The 26938-nt window shown below is 56.3% G+C and overlaps 1 protein-coding gene across 1 annotated transcript in view; it reads left to right on the top strand.

Annotated features, from left to right (window-relative positions):
* The window catches only part of ACO2 (aconitase 2), a 52397-nt gene extending 26120 nt beyond the window's left edge, over positions 1 to 26277 (top strand). Inside the window, exons 2-18 of the mRNA XM_044227515.1 lie at positions 4116 to 4252; positions 7713 to 7971; positions 11201 to 11293; positions 14875 to 15033; positions 15223 to 15373; positions 16552 to 16656; positions 17626 to 17717; positions 18666 to 18771; positions 20490 to 20647; positions 20838 to 20911; positions 21384 to 21495; positions 22623 to 22745; positions 22994 to 23149; positions 24049 to 24240; positions 24604 to 24736; positions 25232 to 25353; positions 25757 to 26277. Coding sequence (XP_044083450.1) covers positions 4116 to 4252; positions 7713 to 7971; positions 11201 to 11293; positions 14875 to 15033; positions 15223 to 15373; positions 16552 to 16656; positions 17626 to 17717; positions 18666 to 18771; positions 20490 to 20647; positions 20838 to 20911; positions 21384 to 21495; positions 22623 to 22745; positions 22994 to 23149; positions 24049 to 24240; positions 24604 to 24736; positions 25232 to 25353; positions 25757 to 25894 — 2310 coding nt within the window. The 3' untranslated portion in view covers positions 25895 to 26277. The remainder of the gene's footprint in view (positions 1 to 4115; positions 4253 to 7712; positions 7972 to 11200; positions 11294 to 14874; positions 15034 to 15222; positions 15374 to 16551; positions 16657 to 17625; positions 17718 to 18665; positions 18772 to 20489; positions 20648 to 20837; positions 20912 to 21383; positions 21496 to 22622; positions 22746 to 22993; positions 23150 to 24048; positions 24241 to 24603; positions 24737 to 25231; positions 25354 to 25756) is intronic.
* Positions 26278 to 26938: the final 661 nt, after the last annotated feature.

The raw sequence follows: 26938 nt of genomic DNA, 5'->3' as shown, positions 1-26938 counted from the left end.
AGAGAGAGGAGGAAGCAGGCTCCCCGCTGAGCAGAGAGCCCGATGCGGGGCTCGATCCCAGGACCCTGAGATCATGACCTGAGCTGAAGGCAGAGGCTTTAACCCACTGAGCCACCCAGGCGCCCCGGACTCTGTATGTTTAGACTCAGGAGACGGTGATGCGTCTGAGGTCTGGGAGCCGTCGTCCCGAGGAAGAGAGCGGGGTCCCGGAGGGTGGACGCCGGCTGGAAAGCAGACCGTGTGAGGACGCAGAGCTGGGCTGAGCGTGCCGGAGAGGAGCCTGAGATGGTGCAGGAGCGGGTTGGGTGCTTGTGGTTGTGCGGGCTGACGAGCTCCTGGCGGGGGAGGTGTGTGTGGGCGGCGCTCCCAACTTAAAAACATAAAGCGACCTTTATAGAAAAAGGGCTTTAAAGAACACGCGAGTTGTTGGGGCTTCCGAAAAAACTTTCGCTCCTTATTCGTTTATAAACCTGAGCCATCCCCTGTGGCAGCTTCATTTTAAGTTCATTAAAATTGAATAACATTGAAAGCTCCTGAGCATCACTCACCACCCCCCAGGGCGCTCTGCAGCCCCGTGTGGCTACGGCCAGGGTCCTGGTTGTGCAGATCTAGGACGTGCCCATCGTGGCCAGAAGTCCTCCTGGCCAGTGTTGGCTATCGTGCCCAGATGTTTGGAAAGCAGAGCCCATGGCAGTCAAGGGCTGAGCAGGCAGTGATTTTCTGTTACTAACAGAGTTCACCTCTGTTTTGGAGGGAAGGCTTAGGGAGTTACGCAACATGCCCAGGGCAAGGGCAGGTAAGTGGGTCAGTCAGGCTGGAATCCAGTCCTGCTTGCTACTCTGTGGCCTTAGTCACTTGTTGCAAGCCTCAGTTTCCTCATTTGGAAGGTGGGCTAATCATAGGCGACACTTCACTGGATGGCTGTGAGGGTGAGAAGATGTAACGCTGCAAAACACTTAGAGCGCTGGCATCACTGGGCATTAATAATTTTCTCTTATCCATTACTTGTAGTCTGGGTGAGAACATCTGATTTTGTCCCTTTTTTCTCCAATTGACATTGTTTCTTTCTTTTTTTTCTTTTTTTGAGAGAGAGAGAAAGAGCATGAGGCGGGAGAGGGTCAGAGGGAGAAGCAGCCTCCCCACTGAGCAAGGAGCCTGACTCGGGACTCGATCCTAGGACTCCAGGATCATGACTTGAACAGAAGGCAGTTGTTTAACCAACTGAGCCACCCAGGCGCCCTGGCATTGTTTCTTAACCCTAATATTTTGGGGGGCGCCTGGGTGGCTCAGTCATTAAGCAGCTGCCTTTGGTTCAGGGTCCTGGGATTGAGCCCTGGGGAGCCTGCTTCTCCCTCTCCCACTCCCCCTGCTTGTGTTCTCTCTCTTGCTGTCTCTCTGTCAAATAAATAAATAAAATCTTTTAAAAAAATTAGTGCAGGGGCACGTGGGTGGCTCAGTGGGTTAAAGCCTCTGCCTTCAGCTCAGGTCATGATCCCAGGGTCCTGGGATCGAGCCCCGCATCGGGCTCTCTGCTCGGTGGGGAGCCTGCTTCTCTCTCTCTCTCTCTCTCTGCCTGCCTCTCTGCCTACTTGTGATCTCTGTCTGTCAAATAAATAAATAAAATCTTTAAAAAAAAAAAAAGAATTAGTGCAGGCAGCAGGGCAGGGGTGGTTGGGGAAGAGGCAGAAGGAGAGGGACAAGCAGACTCCGGGCTGAGCCTGGAGTCCGCCACAGGCTCCCAGGGCTGCCAGGGCTCGTCAATCCCACAACCCTGCGATCGCGACCTGAGCTGAAATTGAGTCGGATGTTTAACTGGCTGGGCCACCCAGGTGCCCCTTTATTCTTACTTCTAAGGAACCTAAAGCTTAGGACAGTTAATTTATAGAAAGAAAGATAGATCTGTCTGTGGCCATTGGGAAGGTGTCTGAGATGTGTTGACAAATGAGAAGAGCGAGTTGCAGAACAGAACAGCTTGTGTGGTTTCTCTTACGGGGGTAATAATAGAAGCTGTGCCAGTACTTTATGTAACTGCTAATCCCCACAGTAGCTCTGTGAGGAAACGAGTGCTTAGGGTAAATTGACCGAGATGACTCCGTAGTCACTGGCCGCCAGCTTCAGCCCGCTTTTCCCATCCCCTGCTGTGCAGGGGCCCCCGGCTGCTGTCGCCCGTGTTCTGCCCGGCAGGCTGTGCGTGCAGGCTGTTGAGAGTCTTTTGATGCGCCGTTGGTGGATTCTTCATACCTATCCCCTGAGGCAGATAGTGAGAATCCCCTGGGAGGGGACAAGGGGTCAGCAGTCTGCACCGGGGACGACCCTCCTGCTGGGGCGGTCCAGTGGGTGGTGGTTGGGGTGCCGTTTCCTAATGGGTGGGCTCTCACTGGTGAGTGCACCTGTCTTGGCTCAGATGCCAGGGTTGGCAGAGTTTGGATCTAAACGTTGCGGTGACGTAAAGAAGGGGGCCTGGGGTAGTGGCTGGAGCTTGGCCTCTTCCCTTACCCGCCAGTAAGGGAAGGGTCTACCCGCTAGCGGATTGACCCTAGTAAGTAAGGGTCTACCAGGAGCATCACCTAGAAGGGAAGCAGCCATCCCCTTCCCTCTCATTTTTGGGGTTCATTTATTTTTCCACGATCATAGTGTACCCTATAAAGGTTGTTGCAGTTTAAAATGAACTAATAGGGGCGCCTGGGTGGTTCAGTGGGTTAAAGCCTCTGTCTTTGGCTCAGGTCATGATCCTAGGGTCCTGGGATCAAGACCCACATTAGTCTCTCTACCTGGCAGGGAGCCTGCTTCCTCCTCTCTCTCTGCCTGCCTCTCTGCCTACTTGTGATCTCTGTCAAATAAATAAATAATATCTTAAAAAAATAAATAAATAAAATGAACTAATATAGTCCTCATCCTAACAGCCCCTTACCTATGACTGCAAAACAAATTGCCCCTTCATTTAAAGACTTAAAACAATCAAGATTTCTCACTCACAGTTTCTGTGGACCAGAATTTGGGAGCAGCTCGGCTGGGTGGTTCTGGCTTGGGATCAGTCAGGAAATTGCAGTCCGGTGTCGCAGTTACCTGAAGCCCGGGCCTTGGGCTAGAGCACTCATGCGAGGTGGTGCTCGCTTCTTGCTTACTGGCAAGAAGCCATGGATCTCCTGTGAGTGGACCTCTCCTGTCTTCCCCAGCACTGTGCAAGTGTCTTAACGCACTGACTGTCTTCCCCCAGAGCAGTCAGAGAGGGCTGGCAGCAGCTCTCCTTTATTTATTTTTTTTAAAAAAGATTTTATTATTTATTTGACAGAGAGCAGAGAGCACAAGCAGGGAGAGCAGCTGCAGGACAGGGAGAAGCAAGCTCTCCGTCAGGCAGGGACAGGTGCTGGGCTCGATCCCAGGACCCTGAGGCAGATGCTTAACTGATTGAGCCACCCAGACGCCCAAGAAGCTATTTTTTATGATGGTTTTATCCTTTACTCTTTAGGATCAGTCTTGGAGATCACGTGGCCTTCCGCCTCGTTCTAGTCATTAGAAATAAGTCCGTCTGCTGCACATTTAAGGGGCCTTCCTTTGAAGGGATGAGGAAACATCAAAGCTCATGCACAGGGTTTCCCTCATTTTTTCAGCCATTCAGTAATTATTTCTCAAGTCTGCTATGTCCCAGGAGTCCAGATACGGAAATATAAGACAAATAAGGCTTGATCTCAACCCTCGAGGAGCGTGTCGTGCAGGTAGAAGGACAGCTGTGGTTCGGGCAGTGCTTTACAGCCTTATTGAGGACTTTCATGTATGTTCGTATTTAACCATCCGGTAACCCGGTGTGATCTCTGTGGCGGGTGGTAACCCCACTACCCGTCTCCTCCGGGGCTCAGATGCTGGGGGGTTTTCTTAACCTGATAGAACTTGACTTTGATCCCAGCAATTCTGACTATGAATCTCTTGCACTCTCTGCTGCCACGGGCTGTGTTCATGGCTGCTGGATCATCCCCTGCCTCAGGAGGCCACTGAGGCTGCAGTCCCTAGGGAGCTCTTGCTACTTTCTCGAGTTTTTCGCCACACTGAGCTCTCCTCCAGGGCAGACAGGGTCCTAAGTCCTCCATTGACAGTCGCTGTTGTCTTCCTTCTTGCAGAAAGCCCTGGGTGTGCGGCAGTACCATGTGGCCTCAGTCCTGTGCCAACGGGCCAAAGTGGCCATGAGCCACTTTGAGCCCCATGAGTACATCCGCTATGACCTGCTAGAGAAGAACATTGACATTGTTCGCAAACGGTAAGGGGTAAGGCTGTGGGGGGCGGGGGGCTGTGGAGACTGCCCCAGGGGGCCGCTTCTGCTTCCTGCCCCTCTCAGGCAGGGCAAGAGGTGCTTGGCAAAGGATGGCTGGTGATGGCGATAGGATCGGGGCCCTTGGGGTACGAAGTTCCCTGCCGAGGGAAGGCGCTGCGGGTTGGTGATGGGCCTCGGCCTTCTCTGCCAGGGGAGAACCCACCGTCAAGGAGCCTGGTGATTTGGGGTCTGGATAGGGAAGGTCTCAGACGCTCTTTGGCGCTGTAGCCTGAACCTTCCAACAGCCCTTTCCAGGGCAGACCACTGACCCTGAGCCAACCCCCTGGGATCCGCCAGGCCCAAAGGCTGCAATCTGGATTTCCTCTTCGGTGTATAGGTCTCGAGGAGCGCTCAGGCTTGAGACCCAGAAGGAAGCTCAGGTGGGGTCTCGAGCATATCTTTTTTTTCTGGGCCTCTCTTTCCTCATTTGGTGGAACGGTGGCCATTTTGCACTGCTATCCTGTGTGCCAGGTCCTGCGCCAGATGCTGGCACCGGAAGGATGCATGTGACACCACAGGAGGATGAAGGGGAGTGCTGGTAGTACATAGCAGCCAGCACTGCCCCCGGAGCTCGAAAGACTGTAGACAGGACTGGGCGCTTGCCCACCTGTGACCATGACCCTGGGATTAAGAGAGAAGAATATGAGTCTATCCATTTATAGCCAAGGAACAGGCTCGGGTGGAGAAGCAATTTGCCAGGGGCACACAGTGAGCGAGCAGTGGGACCTTGTCTCCCTGTCCTTGTCCAGTGCTCTAGCCACCATCCCATGCTCCCTCTCTGCCGCCGCTTGGCCTCCTCTTGACTGGTGTCCTCCTGTCGGTGTTGAGTGGGGAGGGACTATCACAGTCTTCATCTCCAGCAGCCTTCAGCCAGGCGTCACCTGATCAGAGTAAGAACTGAGGAATGTTCACCAGGCATGGCTGTGGGAATAGTAGCTGCCTGTGTGTCTAGTTTGTTCTAGGCCCTTCACATCCCTTTCTTTTTTCTCAGCAACCTCTATAGGTTGTTGTTATATCTGCCTTCCCATTTGCTGATAAGGACAGCGAGTGTCAGCCTGGGGAAGGCCCCAGTCTGAGGTCATAGATCTGTTGAGTGGTTGGACCCAAACTCAACCCAGGTCTGTCTGGCCCCATTGCCTTTCGCTGTTTGTTTTGGCATCGTTGTGGTTTCGTCTAGGGTGCCCAGTAGAATCATCCTGGAAGCTTTTTCTTTTGTAAGATTTTATTTATTTGAGAGAGAGAGCGAGAAAGAGAGCATGAGCTGGTGGAGAGGCAGAAGGAGAGGGAGAAGCAGGCTCCCCCCTGAGCAGGGAGCCCGATGTGGAGCTCGATCCCAGGACCCTGAGCCGAAGACAGATGCTTAACCGACTGAACCACGCAGGCACCACCTTGGAAGCTTTTATTCATCTATTTTTAGAAGATTATATTTTTGTAGAACATTTTATTTGTTTTATTTTGAGAGAGAGCAAGAGAGTGCATTCATGGGAAGGGGGAGGAACAGAGGGGAAAGGAGGGAGGGGGAGAGAACTCAAGCAGATTCCACCCTGAGCTGGGAACCCCATGTGTGGCTGGATCTCAAGACCCTGAGATCATGACCTGAGCCGAAACCAAGAGTTGGACGCTTGCTTAATTGACTAAGCCACCCGGGTGCCTCTAAAAGATTTTGTTTTTAAGTAATCTTTCCATCCAGTATTGGGCTCGAACTCACAACCCAGGGTCAGGAGTCCACCAATGGAGCCAGCCATGCACCCCACTTCAGAAACTTCTAGAACTACTGACACCTGGGCCCCGATTCCAATTCAGTTGGTTTAGGCCTGACTCCTCCAAACGTGGTCCGTGGGTGAGCAGCACCAGCCGCACCGTGGGAGCTGGTTGGAAGTGAGGCTGTTCAGAACAGAGTTCAGTGGATGGAAATGTGAAGAAGGCCGTCGAAGGCCGGGGACATGCGGAGGGATTCTGCCTCCACCTTGCGATCGTGACAGAGGGGGCCCAGTTCTGTTCTCAGGAAGCCAGGTCTCTGTCAACTAGTAAAGCCAAGGGACAGGTGGACGCAGAGGCCCCGTTTGGCCATCCCTAGTTCATCCTTAAGGAAATGCGGTCCTGAACTCTACCTTCGGCTTTTGTCATTGTCAGGCTTTTTTGTACAGCGTCAGGCATTCGCTGTCAAGGTCTTTGGTTCTAAAGCCCATGTGCTATTTTTCGTCTCCCCTGGGACTGGAAAGGGGCTGTGCTCCGTGCCGTGAGTCACTGCCCGTACCCCAGCCTTGCAGACGCTGCCACAAAAGGGGGCAGGCTGTACCTCAGGCCCGTGCTATTTTTACTCGAGGTTCTCATGACGGCAGAACCGTAGAGCTTTCCAGAGTTGCCGGTTGCTTTGCTCTTGACCACAGAGCCCACTCCTTGGCAGCTCTTGCTCTCGGGGCTGGATCGGTGTGGGAGTGAGGGGCTGGAACCCAGGCCGGCGGAAGGGAGTGTCTCTGCTTTCCCAGCAGAGTCCTAGCGGTGCGGGCCCTGAGAGTGCGAGTGATCGAGCACTTTCCAGAGCCTGGGCCTGGTTCTGGCTTCCAGGTGTTCCGGAGGGAGGGATGGCTGGGCCGCAGTGCTCGGCTCCTGGCGTCCTGGCTCTGCCGCTCGCTGGCTTGTGCCCGGGGCAGGTTCCTTCCCCTCGGGGCGGGCCGGGCTCCCCGTCCATGTCTTGAGGAGCCAGAGGCTTGTATACATTAAGGCACTTAGAGCCATGCTGAGCTAAAAGGATGTGCTGTGAGCAAATGAATCCATGGTGACAGAAGACAGGTCACTGGTTGCTCGGGGTATGGGGACAGGGGATGACAAAGGGCCACAGGAAAACGTTCGGGGGTCATGGATGTGTTCTTATCTTCATTGCAATGGAGTGTTCACCGCGTGTACTCATGTCAAGACTAACAAATTGTGGCGGAGGTGGGGCGCCTGGGTGGCTCAGTCGGTTGAGCGGCTGCCTTGGGCTCAGGTCACGATCCCAGCATCCTGGGATCGAGCCCCGCGTTAGGCTCCCTACTGGGCAGGAGGCCTGCTTCTCCCTCTCACTCCCGCTGCTTGTTTCCCTTTCTCGCTGTGTGTCTCCCTCTGTCAAATAAATAAAATCTCTAAAAAAAATAGTGATCAGTATGCTGGAAAAGCAGGTATCCTTAGAAAAAAACAAGCCTGCCCACTTCTTGGGATATTGTCACTTACTCATCAAGTGATTTTTGGAGCACCCGGTGAGTGCCGTGTGCCAGAAGGACCACAGTGAGCAAGACGGATTCGTGCCCGCCGGCGTGGAGCGCAGGCGCCCTGGCTCTGCCCACCGTCAGGGTCGCCGCGAGGCAGAGAGGGCATGGCTGTGGTGGGCCGGGGCTCGTGCAGCCAGCGCCCCTCCCTCTCCCCCCAGATTGAACCGGCCTCTGACCCTCTCAGAGAAGATCGTGTATGGACACCTGGATGAGCCAGCCAAACAGGAGATCGAGCGGGGCAAGACGTACCTGCGGCTGCGGCCCGACCGCGTGGCCATGCAGGACGCCACGGCGCAGATGGCCATGCTGCAGTTCATCAGCAGCGGCCTGCCCAAGGTGGCCGTGCCGTCCACCATCCACTGCGACCATCTGATCGAGGCCCAGCTCGGCGGGGAGAAGGACCTGCGCCGGGCCAAGGTGAGCGGAAGGGGCACCGAGGGCTGGTCGTGTGGCCTGCGACGGAGGGCAGAGCCCTCGAGCTAGGCTCTTCGGTGTAGTCTTGTTTGAAACATTTTTGCTCTTTCCTAACTCTGAAAATACCATTTGCTTATTGTGAGGATGTTAGAAAATACAGAGAAAGCCTTAAAAAAAAAAAAAGCTCAACCCCCCCCCCCGGCAATCCCTCTTAATTTTCCCACATTAAAGGCATCTTTTTGTGGTCATTTTTCTGTTCTGTTGGGAAAATCATGCAGCCACGGGGTTCTGGTATATCTTGCTGCTGCTTTGGAGAGCGTGACTTAAGCTTCCCCTCCCGCCAGGCTCAGCCATATGCTCACGTGTCGGCTGATTCTTGAGGACCCCGGCCGGGTGACAGGCAGGTGGTGTTGCTCTTTGTAAATCCGAGGAGGCCGAGGCCCTGTGCAGGGAACCCCCGCCCCCCCGTCTTGAGTGCTGTCTCTCACTGATGGGCCTCTTTGGGGGCTCTCCTCTGGGAGTTTGCGTCACGAGGTAGAACCAGTTGTGTGCCACGTGGAACAGTTTTTTCCCTTGACTTCCCAGCTTTCCCTATGGAATGAGATTGCCGCTCCTTCCCCCAGCCCCTGCCTGTGGTACCTTTGTGTGTGGCTGCCCTTGACCACAGCAGATCTCTGCCAGCTCTGGGCGCCACCCTTTCCGCCCCTTGCACTGGAGGAGGACACCCCTCTTGGGGGGCCGCTGGCAGGAGCTGAATGCTGGCAGGGCCGCCGTGGAAAGTGCTCGGGCTCCCAGGGTCAGCACAGCTCACAGAGCCTCTCAGACCCATGGGAAACATTCTTGTCTTCCTACTCGAGCCCTCCCTTCCCACCCTGGCCTGTCAGTCTCGTCCTGGCTGCCAGGAGCTCTTTTTCTGCTCTTGTTCTACGGAAAAAGCCCAGCCTGCTGGCCAGAGGTTTCCCAGTTAGCAGCAGCTGGGGGTGTTGGGGGGCAGGGTTATAGGGGCCCCTGCAGTGCCGGCAGCTGGCTGTGGCCAGGAACAGGGACCTCTGCAGCCCTGGGAGTGACTGATTGCTGCAGGCCACCGCCTTCAGGGTCCGGCCCTCCCTTTACTTTATGGATTCCAAATCTACCTTCTGGAAACGCGATTCACAGGTTCATGGGATTTCAGTGTTTACTGACCACTAGTGATGTGCTGGGCGCTGTGCTAGACGCTGGGGATGCGGTGTGGACAAGACTGGGGCCCTGCCTTCGTGCATCTCGGAGGCTGGTAGGGAGACAGACGCTAGACCATCACGCAAGCAGTTCATTGCCAATTCGGATGTATCTTATGAAGGGGAGACAGGATTCTGAGAGAGTATAAGAAAGAAGTGTAATTTAGACTCTGAGGGGAAAGGGACAGTCTCTTGGGAATGTGACATGTCAGCTAAAACTCACACAGATAAGCTGATATTAACTGGAGGAAGAACATTCCAGGCAGAACAGCGTATATATAAACCCCAAGGCAGGAAGCAACTTGATGCATTTGTGGAGTTGAAGGGGGTCCGTGGAGGAGAGGGTGGTGTGAGGTGGGTGGGGGCAGGTGGCCCTGAGGGCCCTGGGCACCATCCCGGGAGTCCCCGAAGGGCTTAAGCGGAGGAGAGTTATGGTCAGATTTGCTTATATTTGTGGAGTCCCTGTGGTTGGGGATCAGAGTGGCAGAGTGACCTATCCAGGATCGCACAGCCAGAGAAGGCTCTAGGCTGAGTTCAGGCCGAGACTCTGCTCCACCATTCTGCCTCCTCCACCACCGCCACCAGTTGCCCAGGCATGAGAACACGCACTCCCACAACCACTGCCTCCTGCCCGTGGTGCCAGTGTTATATAAGTGACTGATTTGAATGCAAAAGCTGTCTTAGTAATTATTAATCAAGAGAGATGGCTCCAGGGGCCCACGCGTTTTGTATGCTCTTTGTTCGTGTGGGGCTCCTGATGGAACCGGAAGGATGCATGGTTGGTCTGGAGTTTAAATGAAGGAGACTCTGCGGCCTTGAGGGTCTCTGTTGAGGGCCCGGGAGCTGACAGGGAGGCCCTCTGCCTTGGAGCATAGGTGTCCCATGCCCAGAGGCCAGCCCATGTCATCGCCTGGCTCTTCCTTTGGGACTCTGTGCAGTCTGCCCCGGTCCCTTCCCTTTTGTGACTGGAGTTTGCCCTGTCCAGGAGGACTCTTCCTTTAGTCTTCCGGATAAACCCTGAGCTCACATCCGCTGTGCTGGGAAGCCCTCCCTGCCCACTGAGGAAGCTACCTTCCAGTTCCAGGCAGAGTGGGCATGGCCTGTCGTGGTGAAATCTGCATTTTAGCACATGGTCCATCAGTCTTTCATTTGGGGACCATCAAATGTATTACCACATTCTGAGCACCTAGAAGTGCCAGGTGCTGGTGTTCCTAGATGTCCTCTTCCTTATAAGGGAGGTAGCTCTATCTTATGTTGGATTGTAACTCGGGTTATGTGGCTGCACAGACCTCGTTTCAAACCCTGGGGTTTAATTCTGGGCTCTCCAGCAAGTTAGATCATCTTTGAGCCTCTGGTTTTTGCATCTGTAAAGTGGCCTCGAAGACAGTGCCTTCCCTCCTGGGTGGTGGTGTAGTGTACCTCCTGGGTGGTAATGTGTAGTGCAGGGGGCATTCAGGAAACGTCAGCCAGAGTTGCCGATGTTGCCTTAAGTGAGGCATCCGAGGCTTAGGTGGAGAAGCAGCCCCTCGCATGAGCTATAGTGGGACTGGACCCCACACTTAATCCGAGGCTTCCCTTAGACGGCCCCCTTCCCGCACTTCCCGCAACATCATATCCCAGTTAGACGGTCCTGTGGTGGTGTGCCCCTCCCTGCTGGCCTTGACGGAGGACTTGAGTGCCAGAGGGGCCGGTGGAGATGATGTAGCCAAGTTCCTTCCGCAAATAAGGAAACTGAGATCAGGGTAGAGAAGGGGCTCGTGCCAGACCCACTCCCTGGCCAGGTGTCACAGAGCTGTCTCTGCTCCCTTGCCTTTCTCCCTAGGCCAGCCAGCTGAGTCGGGGCCAACATCCAGGCCCTTTTGGAATTACTTGCAGAGGCCTCCAGGAGAGGGCCTGTCTTCACAGCACCAGCATTTCCGAGTCGGGTGGCGGTCGGTGGGGAGGGTGGGGTCAGCAAGGGTCATCCCAGACCAGACACTGTGTTTACTAATGTTCTGGTTATTGATTTGTCTCAATAGGACATAAACCAGGAAGTGTATAATTTCCTGGCAACTGCAGGTGCCAAGTATGGTGTGGGCTTCTGGAGGCCTGGTTCTGGGATCATTCACCAGGTAAAGCTGGGCTTGGCCTGCCTTTCCGGGGAAGGGCCCTCAGGGAATCAGAGAGCACCTCCTGGCCTACAGGAGCACAAGGCCAGAGGCTCAGGATGGGGCAGGGGGGTTGTATTGGTTTTTTGTCTTGTTTTTTTCCCACGAGTGTTACTCCTTGTTGCGTGGACAGCTGAGATTTGATGGGTGTTCTGTGTGCTGGCACTAGACTTAGCACTTGACAGATAATAACTTACATCATTGTTCACCACAGCTCTGTGAGGTGCCTCCGGGGGTCTGGCCCCAGAGCCAGAGCTCTGCCCCGTGTGCCACAGGTGCGCCTCCGGTCACACCAGGCGTTCCTCCCCCTTCAGTGCACAGAGCGCTCCTTAGGGTCTTTCTGGCCCTTCTGGCCCCTGATTCTGCAGGATGGAAGTACCCGAGGTCATATGTTAGCCAGGGGTTTTTCCAGGGTTTCCTGGGTGGATGATCTTTTGATGGGCGATTTTGTCTCTGCGAGTGCAGGTGTATTTCTGGGGAGATCGGGGCTCCCTTTCACCCAAGGTGACTGATGTCTGGGGTGTGCACTGGTTTGCATGTCCGCTTGCCGTCCATCCTGGGTGTGTGAGGCCTGCCTCGTTGCACCTTTCCAAGGTGACCCTTCTCCCCACCTCTGTCCCAGGCCTCCGTCAAGACGAGCTGAGTCAGGCTGTAATCTGACCCTGCTCCAGCACTGCCCCACTCCGAAACCAGAGCCCACGGATCACTGCTCTGCCCTTTCGAGCCATTGCGCTTGCCAGGAAGGGACTGCCTGGGAATGGCAGATCACAGCTGTCTGCAGGGCCTAGAAGGCCTCTCTTGGCGGCAGGGCTGGGGAGTCAGGGAGATCCAACTTTGGACTTTCATTGTGAAGGGCACCCTAGTCCAAGGGTCTCCCTTTCTACCCCGTTAGAAACACACTGGCTGCCAGCTAAGTGTACAGTGTGATATATTTTTCCTTTATTTTAAATTGCTATTTTAGGGACGCCTGGGTGGCTCAGTGGGTTAAAGCCTCTGCCTTCAGCTCGGGTCATGATCTCGGGGTCCTGGGATGGAGCCCCGCGTCAGGCTCTCTGCTCAGCGGGGAGTCTGCTTCCTCCTCTCTCTCTGCCTGCCTCTCTGCCTGCTTGTGATCTCTGTCTGTTAAATAAATAAATAAAATCTTCAAAAAAAAAACCTTAAAAAAAATAAATTGCTATTTTACTATTTTTATTATTTAAAGAAATTTTATGGGCGCCTGGGTGGCTCAGTTGAAGGCAACTGCCTTCAGCTCAGGTCACGGTCCCGGAGTCCCGGGATCGAGTCCCGCATCAGGCTCCCAGCTCCTGGGGAGTCTGCTTCTCCCTCTGACCTTCGCCTCTCATGCTCTCTGTCACTGTCTCTCTCTCAAATAAAATAAAAAAATAAAAAAATAATTAAAAAAAAAGAAATTTTATTAAAATGTTTTATTTATTTAGACAGGGTTGGGGGAGGGGCAGAGGGAGAAGAGAATCTCAGGCAGATGCCACACTGAGTGTGGAGCCTGACCTGGGGCTTGATCTCAGGACCCAGAGATCATACCTGAGCCGAAAAAAAACAAGAGTCAGTTGCTTAACTGACTGTGCTGCCCTGGCACCCTGATTTTTTTTTTTTTTTTTTTAAGATTTTATTTATTCATTTGAGAGAGAGCAGGAGAGAGTTCTCATGTACACGTGTAGGGGGAGGGGTGGAGGGGAGGGAGATGCAGACTCCCCGCTGAGCAAGGAGCCTCCATTCGAGGACCCTGGGATCATGACCTGAGACGAAGTCAGACGCTTAACCGATTGAGCCACCCAGGCGCCCCTAATTTTTTCCTTTAAAAAGAAGATTCCCTTGAAGCGTGTGATCTCTGTGCAGCTCCGGTTTTTTGTTTTTCTGTCCCCTTTGATGTCAGGCCATCAGCAGCTCTCATCCACCATGTCCAAACCAAACCTTAACCCCTTCCCTCCACCTTGAAAGTCCTGTGCCCAGGCCCAGCACATCCTTCCTCCCCATCTCTGCCTTTTGGTTACCTCTGAAGGCCCATTGCCCTCGTTCCCGTGACCCTCTGTGGGTCCCCTCACATTATGACCCTGTACGTGCAGGTGCTTGTGCCCTAGACCATGTGCTCTGGGGACAGAGACTGCACTTCACCGAGTCCTCTGTAGCTCTGGGCCTGGGGCCAGGTGGGTACAGCTAGGTACTCGGTATACACACGTGTGGCTGGCTGGCTAACGGACGCTTCTCTCCATCCATGTCCAGCTGCCTGTGGAGGTCACAGTCACAGCCAGCTTCATGGTGACACTTCGTACAGTCCTAGGGTCTGCGCTAACCCCTTCCTTTTGGATAGGGACCCATGGGTGGCCTCTACTGTGTAGACCACACCGAATTCTGTGTGTCTGCTCTATATGGATCAGACCTGTAGAACCTTGAGGAGCCTTATCTTAACGAGTTTTAAACTTCGGCTCATGGCTGGGGCCAGGAGGCCGGAGAAATGAACCAGTCCAGCAGCTGTTTGTCCAGGATTTCTTCTCTGTTGGCCCTCTCTCCCGGCCAGTTGCCACCCTCCCGGGGAAGGAGCCAGCCCTTCTAACTGCTGGCAGTCCTGAGAAGCAAGACCCCCTCTCCTTGCTGAGTCTGCTGGGAGACGTGTTGCCCAGCGCAGGGGTCCTGGGGTTTCTGTAATGTTCCATGGAGCCTGTCCACCATGTGGCAGGCCCAACCAATCATGGAGCCTTGCACGTCTCTGACCTCCTTTCCCCTTCCCAGCATCCGAGCGTGGGCTGCAAAACAATAAATAGAAATACTGCCTCTCCCAGTAATACACATGATCTCGTGGAGTTACCACTGCTGGCTGTTACCACAGCACCGCTGGCTGTTTCTGTCGATGCGCAAACAGGTCTGGAAGGTGAAGTGACTTGCCCAAGTCCCACACCTACCAGCAGGCGGTGGGGCTGGGGCTCAGGCTGAGGGCCCCTTGGCCGGGGCTTTTCCAGCAACATCCTGTGGGCTCTGACGCCTGGATTGGGGGCAGGGCTCTGGGATAGCCACACCTCTGGAATCCGGTGTCTGGGGAAATGCTCACTGCCAGCACCTTCCCAAGCTGGGAGGAGGCCCCGGATGAGGGAGCCCCTTGCAGACACTGGAGCCAGGTCCTGAGGGAATCGCCCTCCTGAGAAGCCCAGGGGGCACGTGCCACGCGAGGTGGGGAGTGCTGTCAGGCGCTCCTGTGGACAGCCACACCTGTCACAGAACACATTCCTGTACCCCCGCTTGTCTGGTTCGTACCGTGAGTCCACGGTCAAGGCAGTACAGGCGTTCTTGGTACCGTGTCACAGACATGGATACTGGGGCACGAGGAAGCCCTTGCAGGCCCCAGTCAGACAGTCCAGGACTGTGGGAGCTGGTCAGGAGCCCGGCTCTCTGTCTCTCTTCTGGCCACACTTGAGAGGCCCTGTCCTGGAGGGGTGCTTGGGAATGGCCCAGGGAACAGCTTTGCTGACCCCTTTGGTCCCTATCTCCATTTTCTGATGAGGCTTTTAGGCTGAAGATCTTCGGGTCTTTTTCAGATCATTCTGGAAAACTATGCATACCCTGGGGTTCTTCTGATTGGCACTGATTCCCACACCCCCAATGGCGGTGGCCTGGGGGGCATCTGCATTGGAGTCGGGGGTGCTGATGCCGTGGACGTCATGGCCGGGATCCCCTGGGAGCTGAAGTGCCCCAAGGTAAGGAGTAGGGAAGGGCTCTTCTGGGGGTGGCTGCAGAGCGGTGGTTGGTGGGGTTCAGACTTGGATCTCTTCGGGAGAGGCAGGGTAAATAAGCAGGCGTGCGAACCCAGCAGGCAGACCCTTCGGCTTCCCGGTTGGAGCACGACACACGGCGCCTGTAACTGCTGTCTCGCTCTGCCTGTTCAGGTGATTGGTGTGAAGCTGACGGGCTCGCTCTCCGGTTGGACCTCCCCCAAAGACGTGATCCTAAAGGTGGCGGGTATCCTCACAGTGAAAGGTGGCACAGGCGCCATTGTGGAGTACCACGGGCCTGGTGTGGACTCCATCTCCTGCACCGGTGAGGGAGGCGGCCATGGGATGCGGTCGTCAGCCCGTGTTGGGCCTGATGGGGCCTAGAGTTGAGCCATGGAAACAGGGAATGGCCTTCCCCTGAGATTCCATCTAGTCTGGGGGACTTGGATGGACACCTAGAGGTGGGGAGGGTATTATCTAGTCAAGGTCACTCAGTAAACTTCAGCTGCCATGGCCCTGGGCTTCCTTGGGTGATCCAGAAAGGGAATCCCAGAGGTGGTGGTGGGAATGGGGAGTCAGAGCCATGGCTTCATTCATGAAGAGCTCCCTTCCCACATCTTCCCGGGACCCTCACTCATTTCCCTGGAATTAGACTTACCACCTACTAGACTCCAAGAGTTAGTAAGTAGGAGCCAGCTGCTTCTACCCATCACTGCAGTTGACCTGGCTTCAGTGCCTGGGTGCTCCGGGATGTGGGAAGACTTGGAAAAAGCCTTCCAGGTGGTCCAGTCCAGACTTCTCAGCTCCGTGGCAGCCCCACGGGGCTTGTACCCTTCCAGAGATGGGGGCTCAGTCTTATAGGGAGCCCTTACTACATTGGACAGCGCACTTTGGAAGCGGATAGCAATCCTATCCCCACGCCCCAGCAACCCCAGGAGACTATATCCTGATACAGTCAGGACATCTGTAAGCCTCCCCGGTTCTGTGTGAGGCTCTGTGGTCCAGACAGTGGATGTCCTTCCGGTCTTGTTGCTGGAAAACCTGAGACCCAGAAACATTTCCACATAGCACCACAGTGTGGCTGAAAGGAGGGCAGGCCTGGACGCCAGGCAGGTAGGCTAGACCTGAATGCCACTGCCAACACCTGACCTTGGACCTCTCTGAGCCAGCTTGCTCACCTGCAAAATGGCCACAGTAACAGCTGGGCCGTCTGACCAGGTCAGCCTTTGGTACACAGTGACCGTCCCGTCTGCCGAGCAGGACCGCCAGGCCCAGAAGTGGAACCCGACTGGGAGGGGCTGAATCTTGTGTTCTCTTCGCTGGCCCTTGTATTAACCCTGGGCAGCGAGGGACGAGTCTGCTGGCTGCCACTAGATGGCTGTGTGAACAAGGGAACGAGTGACACCAGCTCCCCGGGGTGAAGATGTGTGTGCCCACCCAGCAGGTGTGTAGGACCTGTGTCCAGCTGCTCCGCCCCCACTCACGGGCTCTGTTTCTCTCCAGGCATGGCGACAATTTGCAACATGGGCGCAGAAATCGGGGCCACCACATCAGTGTTCCCGTACAACCACAGGATGAAGAAGTACCTGAGCAAGACAGGCCGGGAGGGTGAGCCGGCAGGGGCTGGGTGTGGCGGGACAGTCGTGGTACAGGGAGACCCTTGAGCTAAACTTCTCCCTTCGGGGCCGGAGTCTTTAATCTCGTGTTTCCAGACTGGCTTCAGAGGGGTGTGGAAAATCACGTGTGTTACTGTTGCAGAGTAGGGTGTCTGCTGCTCCAACAGCTTCCCGAAAGGCCTGTCATCTAAGTTTGTGAGACCTTTGCCTTGGGGTTGGAATTGAATTCCACCTGAAAGGTTGGCCAGGCCCAGGCTCTTTTTGGTCTGGTCCCTGGTGCCCCCTACAGGAAGCTCTGGAAATGACATGGTTCTGGTTCTGGTTCTGATTCCTGCCCAGTAAGTAGGAGGAAAAACATTTGGAACCAGAATCACTTTGCCAGTCTCCCCCACAATCTCTTTGAACTTCTAGCCTGGCTTCTTTGAAGCTCAGAGGAAGAAATCGGGCCCGTGGGAGGGGTAGTTGGAGCCGTGAAGGGAGATGAACAAGGGTGGCTGGCTGATCGAGAGGCCAGGGATCGTGGCGAGAGCTTGTCCGGTTGCTTCCAGGCGCTGAACACATGGGAGTGCTGCCTGGCAGTCCCGTCCCTCTCTTTCCTATCAAGTACCTTCTCCTTCAAAATTCAGTGCTTCTCATTTCCAGGAAGCATTCCTGGACTCGGAACCTCGGTGGTTACATCTGTGTTCCCTGTTCCTGTGTGTCTCTTGTATCGTAACGTAACTTCCAGCTCACTGATCGCTCCTCCATTAGATTGCGTGCTCCTTGAGGGCAGGGACTGTGTCCGGTGCTGTTTTCATCATTTCTTTGTTTGCTCAGTCAGTGCCATGGCCCTGTTTAGCAGGTGCCAGGGAACTGGCTTGAGTGGGTGGGTGTGTGCGTGGATGGATGGATGGACAGTTGGATGGTCTCATGACCATGTTCTGTCCCGCATGCTTTAATCTCCCTCCCTTATTGGTTTCAGACATTGCCAAACTAGCTGATGAGTACAAGGATCACTTGGTACCTGACCCTGGCTGCCATTACGACCAACTGATTGAAATTAACCTCAGCGAGGTGAGGAAGGCACTTGGCTCCAAGGAATTTCTGTGGGTGGCGAGTTCAGGCCCCGGTCGGGTGGGAGAGGGGCTGGGGCTGGTGATCCAGAAGCTGGCTCGGTCTGCCTCCACCTCAGCGTCAGCAGAGTCCAAGATTCGGCCTTGGAGGTTGCTTTGTTGTCTCAGTTCAAAGGTCACAAGCCCACGACTCCCAGGCTTGGGCAGTGTTTGGCACGCTGAAACCCGCAGACCAGAGTGAGCATCTAGAAGGCCGCAGGAAAGGAAGTGGCCAAGTAGACTGGTTGAGGGTTTAGGCCGGTCTTTATGAGTTCCAGTCAGAATTCCTGACCCTGCCAACTTAAGCCTGTGACCTTGAGCGAGTTCCTCAACCTCTTTTGGCCTCACTTTATCATGTGTAAAGTCTCAGTTGGCCATGGGACTTAAATTCACTGATAAATTCACTTAATAATTCAGTTGGCCAGGGACTTAAATTCATTAATTCATGTAGTAATAATTGGGCATATTGTACTGAGAGCCGCTTGCACTTTGCCAAGTTTTTTGCATTTATTGGTAAGTATTATCATAGACAAAGCGCCTGGCTTTAAGCCTGTTTTTGTGCTGAGATTGATTACAGAGCACAGCATAGGAGATGGACTCATGATGCTGAAGTCCTTCATTCGTTCCATGCTCTTGCCATCTCCTACTCTGTGACCTTGAGCGACCGTGGGCAAGGCGTGCCACCTCCTTCATCTGCATGGAGATAATATACACCTGGCAGGGTTGGAGGGATCCCGGAGCTGACACATGTGCAGAGCCCACCGCTCGGGTGTTCCTGGGTTTGAGCTAGAAGTCAGCCTCCTGGGTCCTCCATGAAGCCCTGGGGGAGAGGGAGCCACGCAGCCTCTGGAGAACAGTCTTAAGATTTCCACCCTCCATGAGTTGTTCTCTCCCCTTTCTGTTTCTTCAGCTGAAGCCTCACATCAATGGACCCTTCACCCCTGACTTGGCTCACCCTGTGGCAGAAGTTGGCGCCGTGGCGGAGAAGGAAGGGTGGCCGCTGGACATCCGAGTGGGTGAGTCGCTCCTACCCTGCTGGCTTCGGAAGCCTGGGACCAGGGCCTGCCCGGGGCTGCCGACGCCTGCCTGCACCAGGGGCTACGTCCTAAAGGTCCCAGGCGCTTTCTGAAAGAGTCTGTTTCTCCTTTAAGGCTTTTTTTTTTTTAATTACTTTTTATGTAATACCAAAAAGAAGTATGTGCTCATTGTAGTGGATATTCGCAAACAAATGAATTTTAAAAAGTCCTCGTCTTAACCCCCCAGCCAGAAACCAGCTCGAGGAGCTCCTAGAGGGATTCTTTCCACATATGTGTACATATCGATGTGTGTCTGCTTTTGTTTTACGAACATTTCATCAGCCCAACCCCACTGCCTGATTTCCGTTCACACACTACATGTACAGATGCGCTGGCGTGTCATTGGGACTAGCCCCTGCTCTTGTCACTGGACAGTGTGTCTACAGCGTGGATCACAAAGCCAGGTACCACAGAGCTGGGCCTGAGCAAGTTACGTTACCCTCCTGCGTCCCCGTTCCTTTTCTGGAAAACAAGGCTGATACTGTGTTTACTTGTCAGTGTGGGCGGGGTGGGGGGGCCATTTAACGCGGGCAGAGTGCTTCCACAGTCTGTCGCAGAACAATGCCGTGGGGTGTGTTCACACTCAGCAGTTGAAGCAAATGTGAAAAAAAACATTGGTGGTTTCATTAGAAGCAAAATTGCTAAACTGATGAGTAAGACTGTCTTGAGGTCTCTCAATAATATATCATCCAGTCTTTGACTATTTGAAGAACAATCATAGACTTTGAAAAAAATTCTTTTTCTCTCTGATTATAAAGCAATTAAAAAACGAGAGAATACTCAAAAGTATAAGAAACTTTTTTTTTAAAAGATTTTATTTATTTAACAGAGGGTGAGATCACAAGTAGCCAGAGAAGCAGGCAGAGAGAGAGGAGGGAGCCTGCTTCCTCTCCATCCTTCCCCGATGCGGGGCTCGATTCCAGGAACCTGAGATCATAACTCGAGCCGAAGGCAGAGGCTTAACCCACTGAGCCACCCAGGCACCCCAAGAAACTTTTTTTTAAAGATTTTATTTATTTATTTGAGAGGGGGGAGACTCAAAGGGAGAAGCCACTAAGTGGGGAGCCCGATACGGGACTCGATCCCAGGACTCGGGGGTCATCATCTGAGCTGAAGGCAGTCACTTAACTGAGCCACGCAGGCGCCCCTAAAAGAAGAAACTTTTAACTCTCTCCTAAAAGCCCTGATCAGCTGTGGTCACATACGGTATTCTGGAGTGAGTCCTCTGACTTACATCACTGGCCGCATCGTCTTCCCCTTAACGGCTGGGCCGTGGAGCAGCCTGCCCTGTGTTGTTAGAGCTGGACTGCTTCCAACTCGTCTCCATTAAGAACAGCCCCAGGATGGGGCGCCTGGGTGGCTCAGTGGGTTAAGCCTCTGTCTTCGGCTCAGGTCATGGTCCCAGGGTCTTGGGATCGAGCCCCACATGGGGCTCTCTGCTCAGCGGGGAGCCTGCTTCTCCCTCTCTCTCTGCCTGTCTCTCTGCCTACTTGTGATCTCTCTCTATGGCAAATAAATAAATAAAAATCTAAAAAAAAAAAAAAAAGAACAGCCCCAGGCCTGGCATGATTGGCGAACTCTTGACAAGGTCTGGATAGTTGAGGTCAGGTGGAGACCTCTAGTCCTGACTCCTGGCCCCACCACCCACAATGCACCAGGTCTGATCGGCAGCTGCACCAACTCCAGCTATGAGGACATGGGGCGCTCGGCAGCCGTGGCCAAGCAGGCGCTGGCCCATGGACTCAAGTGCAAGTCCCAGTTCACCATCACACCAGGCTCTGAACAGATCCGTGCCACCATCGAGCGGGACGGCTATGTGAGTGCCCACACACCCCGCCCCTGGCTCCCCCTCCCCACTGCTGCGCAACCTGGCTTGTCAGCTGGGACCCCACCCCGCAGCTGCCCTGGGGCTCCAGAACGGCTCTTCATCACTCAGACTCCTGACCCACCCTTGCCCATCAGCCATCAGGCTGCCTCTGACTGTGCCCGTCCTCCTCTCTCTGCAGGCACAAATCCTCAGGGAAGTGGGCGGCATCGTCCTGGCCAATGCCTGTGGCCCCTGCATCGGCCAGTGGGACAGGTGAGAGGCTCAGCCCTGATAGGACACCTGCGCCCGGAGCCCCAGGTATTGATGGGGGGAGTGTTGCTGGGTGGAGAGAAGAGACTCAGACCCAGGCCTCTAGCTTCGGGAGCTACTGCACATTAGAAGACTCTTCTAGGAAGGACTGGAAAGTTGGGCTGGAAATAAAGAGAAGGAACAGCCACCTGGCTGACGCCAGACGCAGGCCAGGGGCTCTGACGGAGCCATTTGAGCGGAGGCAGCGGCCCCCAGCCAGGAAACCTGGGCCTTGGTCTGGGCTCTACCTGCCTTACGTGTGGTCCCAGCAAACCTCCGTGATCCCGGGCTCCCTCCTGTGTCTGTGTGAGTCCCAGGGAGGAGGTGGCTGTTTCGGGGTCTCTCCGTTGCCCTGTTCTCTGCTATAAACCAGGCGCGATGGGCTTGGTGACAAGGGCAGACACACTTAATTTAACCGTCTCCTCTGGCCTGGCAGGAAGGACATCAAGAAGGGGGAGAAGAACACCATCGTCACCTCCTACAACAGGAACTTCACAGGCCGCAACGACGCGAACCCCGAGACCCACGCCTTTGTCACGTCCCCGGAGGTGAGCCTGCCCATCGGGGCCGCGGCCCGGGACTGCCTCTGGGGCCCTGCCGCCCCTGGCTGGTGGGTGGGGGATTTGGAGCCTGGGGCCGGGCGTCCGACCCCGCGGGGCTGCGGCGGGAGGGTTGGCATTGCAGAGCAAGGGCCTGTCTGGGTGGAAACCAAGAGCCTCAGGCCTCAAGCGTCACGGTTCCGGTCACGAGCCGGTGCTTGGAGTCACTGCCCGGGAGAAGGGGCAGCTCTGCCTCTACCCAGTCATGTGAGCTTGGCTGTGTCACACTGCTCTGTGCCGAGGATCCTGTTAGGGTCACAGGACGAGGGTGGAAGTGCTGGACCGTCTCCGCCGGGCGGGCGGCCTCTGTGAAGAGCGCTTCGCCGAGTGCCGGGGCTCAGTGGGCTTTCAGCCTCGGCCACTGTCCGCGCACGGCCAGGCCTTCTGGCCTCGTTATCTTTTACGTAGATGGTTTTGAGTAATGTCTGCACGCGATGCAGGGCTCGAACTCCCACCCCCGAGACCGAGTGACACGCTCTGCTGCTGAGCCGGCCGGGCAGTTTCTTGACTTGAAATGAGTGTTCCAGGGCCGCCTGGGTGGCTCAGTGGGTTAAGCAGCTGCCTTCGGCTCAGGTCATGATCCCAGGGTCCTGGGATCAAATCCCGCATCGGGCTTCTTGCTCTGCAGGGAGCCTGCTTCTCCCTCTGCCTCTGCCTGCCTCTCTGCCTGCCTGTGCTCGCTCTCACTCACGCTCTCTCTCTGACAAATAAATAAAATCTTTAAAAAAAAAAAAAAGAAAAAATAAAAAGAAATGAGTGTTCCAGAAATACTTATGTTTGCTAAAAATGACTGGAGAGGTGGCGCCTTCCTTCTGTCTTCAGCTGCCCGTTTAGGAAGATTTTGTTGCAGCAGCGTGTCTGTGAGCGGGGGAGACTGCCCCCGGCAGGGTATAGAGGCCCAGGCCCGTGGCCCAAGCCCCCAGAGACATTCTTGCAGCTTTGGCCTCTGGGGAGGACTTACATGGGAGGACTCCGGTGTACCTGCTCCGTGCTGCGTTTCCGTCCGGGCTCCTGCTGGGGGCGGGTGACAGGAGTGGTGTTGGCTACTAATCAGCAGTGGGCCACCTCCATTCCAGATTGTCACAGCGCTGGCCATCGCGGGCACCCTCAAGTTCAACCCAGAGACTGACTTCCTGACGGGCAAGGACGGCAAGAAATTCAAGCTGGAGGCCCCAGATGCGGATGAGCTTCCCCGGGCGGTGAGCAGGCGCCGCTGCCCTGTGCTCTCGGCCGCTGTGGGCCACTCACTCCGGGGCTCAGACCCTCCTTCCAGGCATGCCAGCACCCAGGCCCTGCCCCTCCTGGGCACACAGGACCACCCTGGGAGTGAGAATGAGGCAGCTCCATGCAGCGGAGGGAAGGCAGGGGGCACGGGAGGCCGCCTTCTGCAAGCACCTCTACGTGGGGCCTGAGGACTCAGCCCCCAGCACGTCCCCATCTTCTGCAGGAGTTTGACCCTGGGCAGGACACCTACCAGCACCCTCCCAAGGACAGCAGCGGGCAGCGAGTAGACGTGAGCCCCACCAGCCAACGCCTACAGCTCCTGGAGCCTTTTGACAAGTGGGACGGCAAAGACCTGGAGGACCTGCAGATCCTCATCAAGGTCAGCATCAGCGTCGCGGGGCTGGGGCGGGGAGAACAGCCCAGGCTCGCCCCCGGCCCTGCCCTCAGCCGGAAGGGTGGAGAAACCTCAAGTTCTCCCCTGGGCCCCCGCGGGGCAGGTCAGGCCTGGGGCGGCACCTCCTTTCTCTCCCACCCCCTGCCGGGCTGAGCTGGGGCTGGCTGGCGGTGTCTGGGGTGCTCCGTGGCCACTCCAGAGGGCCACCAGCAGCGGCCACAGGCAGTGGGTGCGGAGCGGGGAGGACCAGAAGGGCACCAGGTCTCCACACCTCTGGCTTGACCACCTGGGCTCCGGAAGCCACGGAGTCCTCTGCTCCCGCGGTTGGGCGTCCGTCGGCCTGGCCTGTGTTTGGGAGCCCGGCAGACACAAGCCTTTGTGGTGCGTCCAGAGGCCGGGGACCCACGTCAGCCATGACGTCCTGCTGTTGATGGAGGGCCTTCAAGCAGTAGCAGCCCGTGTTAAGCCCACATGATAGATAGAAGTGGTCGCCAGCCAGGACACCTCCTCGGACGCCTGTGGGTCCAGCCTGAGGTCCTGCAGCTGGTCTTCTGCCGGGGCAGCACTTGTCCGGGGGCTGGGTCTGAAGACTGAGCGAGCAGACCTGCCTGTCCAGCCCCAGCCCCTGAGACGGTCCTGTCCAAGACCACTCACTGAGCAGCCCAGGGCCTTCGAGGGGCTGGGGACGGTCTTGCCTGAGCCCTCGTGGGCAAAGTGTGGCAAGGCCAGGGCGGCACACTTTGTGTCTAAAGCCGGACCTGCTGCCCTCATCACGCCTCCTGGGTCCCAGTTGCTGGGCGTGCTGCCGCCTCTAGAGGGCTCCTCCCTTCCTCCACCTCTCGCTCCATCCCCTGATCTCCGTCCTCTCTTCTCATAAATCCAAGGTCAAAGGGAAGTGTACCACTGACCACATCTCGGCCGCTGGCCCCTGGCTCAAGTTCCGCGGGCACCTGGACAACATTTCCAATAACCTGCTCATCGGCGCCATCAACATTGAAAATGGCAAGGCCAACTCCGTGCGCAATGCTGTCACCCAGGAGTTTGGACCTGTCCCCGACACCGCCCGCTACTACAAGGTGGGTCCGAGGCAGGGGTGGAAGGGGGCTGTCCCCCCAGGAGCCCACACCAGTAGCTGCGCAGTTGAAGGGTGCCCTGGTGCCCATCCCATGTCCCCTCTGTCATATACTCCTGGGGTCTGCTCTCACCCTGTGGCCTTCCCCCCCACTCCTGCCTCTGTCCTGAGCACATCCCCTGGCCCCTTGCAGAGTCCGGGCCCACATCTGATCCCTTCCATCCCCTCAGGGCCTCTTTGGGGCCCGATTCACCTGATTTCCTAGGCAAGGAGGGGCCTCTTTAGCCCCTTGACCTGTGAACCTCAGGAAGCCCAGGGGCAGCAGGCGGGGGCTAGCGCCCCTCACATGGCCTCACTTGCCTGACAGAAACATGGCATCCGGTGGGTGGTGATCGGAGACGAGAACTACGGGGAGGGCTCGAGCCGGGAGCACGCGGCGCTGGAACCTCGCCACCTCGGGGGCCGGGCCATCATCACCAAGAGCTTTGCCAGGATCCACGGTAAGGTGGAGCCCGGGTCCAGCCACATCCGCTTGCCCTCAGCGGCAGCCCGTGGTCCCCCGCCCTGCCGGCGGGAGGCAGGCCTGGAGCCACTCGCTTGGTTTCCACGCTGTGTCCACGGCTCCCATTTTCCACCACAGTCTCCGTCCCTTCCGAGTTCCGTTGAGTCCCCAGCCCACAACTTCCTGAAGTGGGAACTTGCTTCCGGACTTGCTGACCAAGCAGCAGTCGATGTGAGCGTCTGCGGGGAGGCCAGCGCAGACCCCAGCCGGCGCGCTGCGATAGGCTCCGCTGGAAGGTACCCCGTCTCCGGGGCTGTAGCCGCCCCGGTCCTTTCAGTTCCGCGCCGTTGTCTCCAGAAGGCAGGACCAGGTGCCTCTCTGTCCCAGCGCCCTCGCTGGGATTAGAAAAGGAAGCTCTTAGGCTGGTGAGGCTCCCCGAGCAGAGAAGCAGGGACTGGTGCTCTATGGACTCCGTGTGCCCTTTGCCTTCTAGAAACCAACTTGAAGAAGCAGGGCTTGCTGCCCCTCACCTTCGCGGACCCAGCCGACTACAACAAGATTCACCCCGTGGACAAGCTGACCATCCAGGGCCTGAAAGACTTTGCTCCTGGCAAGGTCAGGGGGCCAGGGAAGGAGGGCGGGTTGGGGACCCCCACCTTGCTTCTCCTCCTCCATCTGTTTCTGGCCTCAATTGCTCCTCCTCCTAGGAGCCTTTGTTTCAGCTGGAAGGGCCCTTAAATTCTCCAGGGACCCCCCCTGGGAGGGAAGAAAGTACCTTTCCAGAGACAGGGGTGGAGCCAGCTTAGGCCCCCCTCGTTAGCTCAGGCCAAGAGCCTGTGCAGAGCAGGACCCTCTTGGCCCTGGGAGTTACGCCATCCACGTCTCACTGTGGCCACCCAAGCCTGTGCCTGGCCTCTGGCCCCCGAGTTTCACCTCGAGTGTGCCCCGCCTTGCAGACCCTGCAGCAGAGCTCAGGGCCATGTTCCTAAGAGCCTCCACCTCCCCCCACTCCCTGCAGCCCCTGAAATGCATCATCAAGCACCCCAACGGGACCCAGGAGACCATCCTCCTGAATCACACCTTCAACGAGACCCAGATTGAGTGGTTCCGCGCCGGCAGCGCCCTGAACAGGATGAAGGAGCTGCAGCAGCATTAGGGCCCGGCCCTGCACCCGCCCGCCTGCTCCTCGGACCGGCTCCTGGGTGCCCGTGCAGCCCGCGCCTCATCAGAGCCGGATCCGCCCCGATCCAGCCATGGCTTCCTGCCCCGAGATGGTGTGGTCAGGCCTCCTGGCCTCCCCGCCCTCAGCCCGCCGAGTGACCCATGGTTGGGGGTGGGTCTTAAAAGAATGTTCCAGCCCCCCTGCCTTCCCATTTGTAGTCTGATTCAGACCTTGAGCAGCTCCATTCAACTGTATTTATTTTTATGACAAGACTCCCATCTAAAGTGTTCTCCTGCCTCATTTCACTGGTGGCTCAAGGATTTTAAAGAAACTTTTGCTCTTGCAAGGAAAATAAGAATCCAAACTCAGTGACTGTCCCTGTGTGTGAGTGGTGGTGTCCGTATTGTCGCCAACTCCGTGGCTCAGGGAAGGGTCTTTGCAGCTGGTCGGCAGAGGCCCCCCCCGCTAGCCACGCTACAGCGGACCCGCCACTGCCGTGAAGGACCCGTGAGACGGTAGCTTTCCCGTGTCTTCTTGGCCTCCCCCCTGCACCCAGCATCCGCACAGCCCCCCTTGTGTGCCAGGAGGCTGGGCCCGAGATGGCATTTCCCCTGCCCCTGGGCACAGAGTTACCCCTCCAGACACCCTGAGGGGGGCCCAGACCTCTTCTTAGAGGCCACCTCACTCAAGGCCACGGCTGGGCAGAGATGGGCACCGTCCCCTGCCCTGCGGCCCCAGGCGGCGGCCAGCGGCATTCTGCGGCTGCTCCCCACACCCACCCCTTGGAGATGCTCCATGGGCAGAACCTATGCCTCCGCGCCCTGGGGCTTATGCGAGCAGAAAAGGCCAGAGCAGGAGGCGGGCTCCGAGGAGGGCTCTCCTCAGTGCGAGACTTGCCTGACAGAAACACCGTGTCCAGTGAGCGCCATAAAGCCGGGCTGCGGGTTCTGCGGGAGCAAGAGAAGAGGTGGGAGGGGGTGGCAAAGCCCTGCTGCTGAAGAAACAAGGCAGGGTTTGCCCTCGCCCGGGGTTTGGCGT

This window comes from Neovison vison, chromosome 12, assembly GCF_020171115.1.
Source record: "Neovison vison isolate M4711 chromosome 12, ASM_NN_V1, whole genome shotgun sequence".
NCBI lineage: Eukaryota > Metazoa > Chordata > Mammalia > Carnivora > Mustelidae > Neogale > Neogale vison.
The sequence above is the reverse complement of the archived record's forward strand: the minus strand, read 5'-3'. Positions and strand labels throughout refer to the sequence as shown.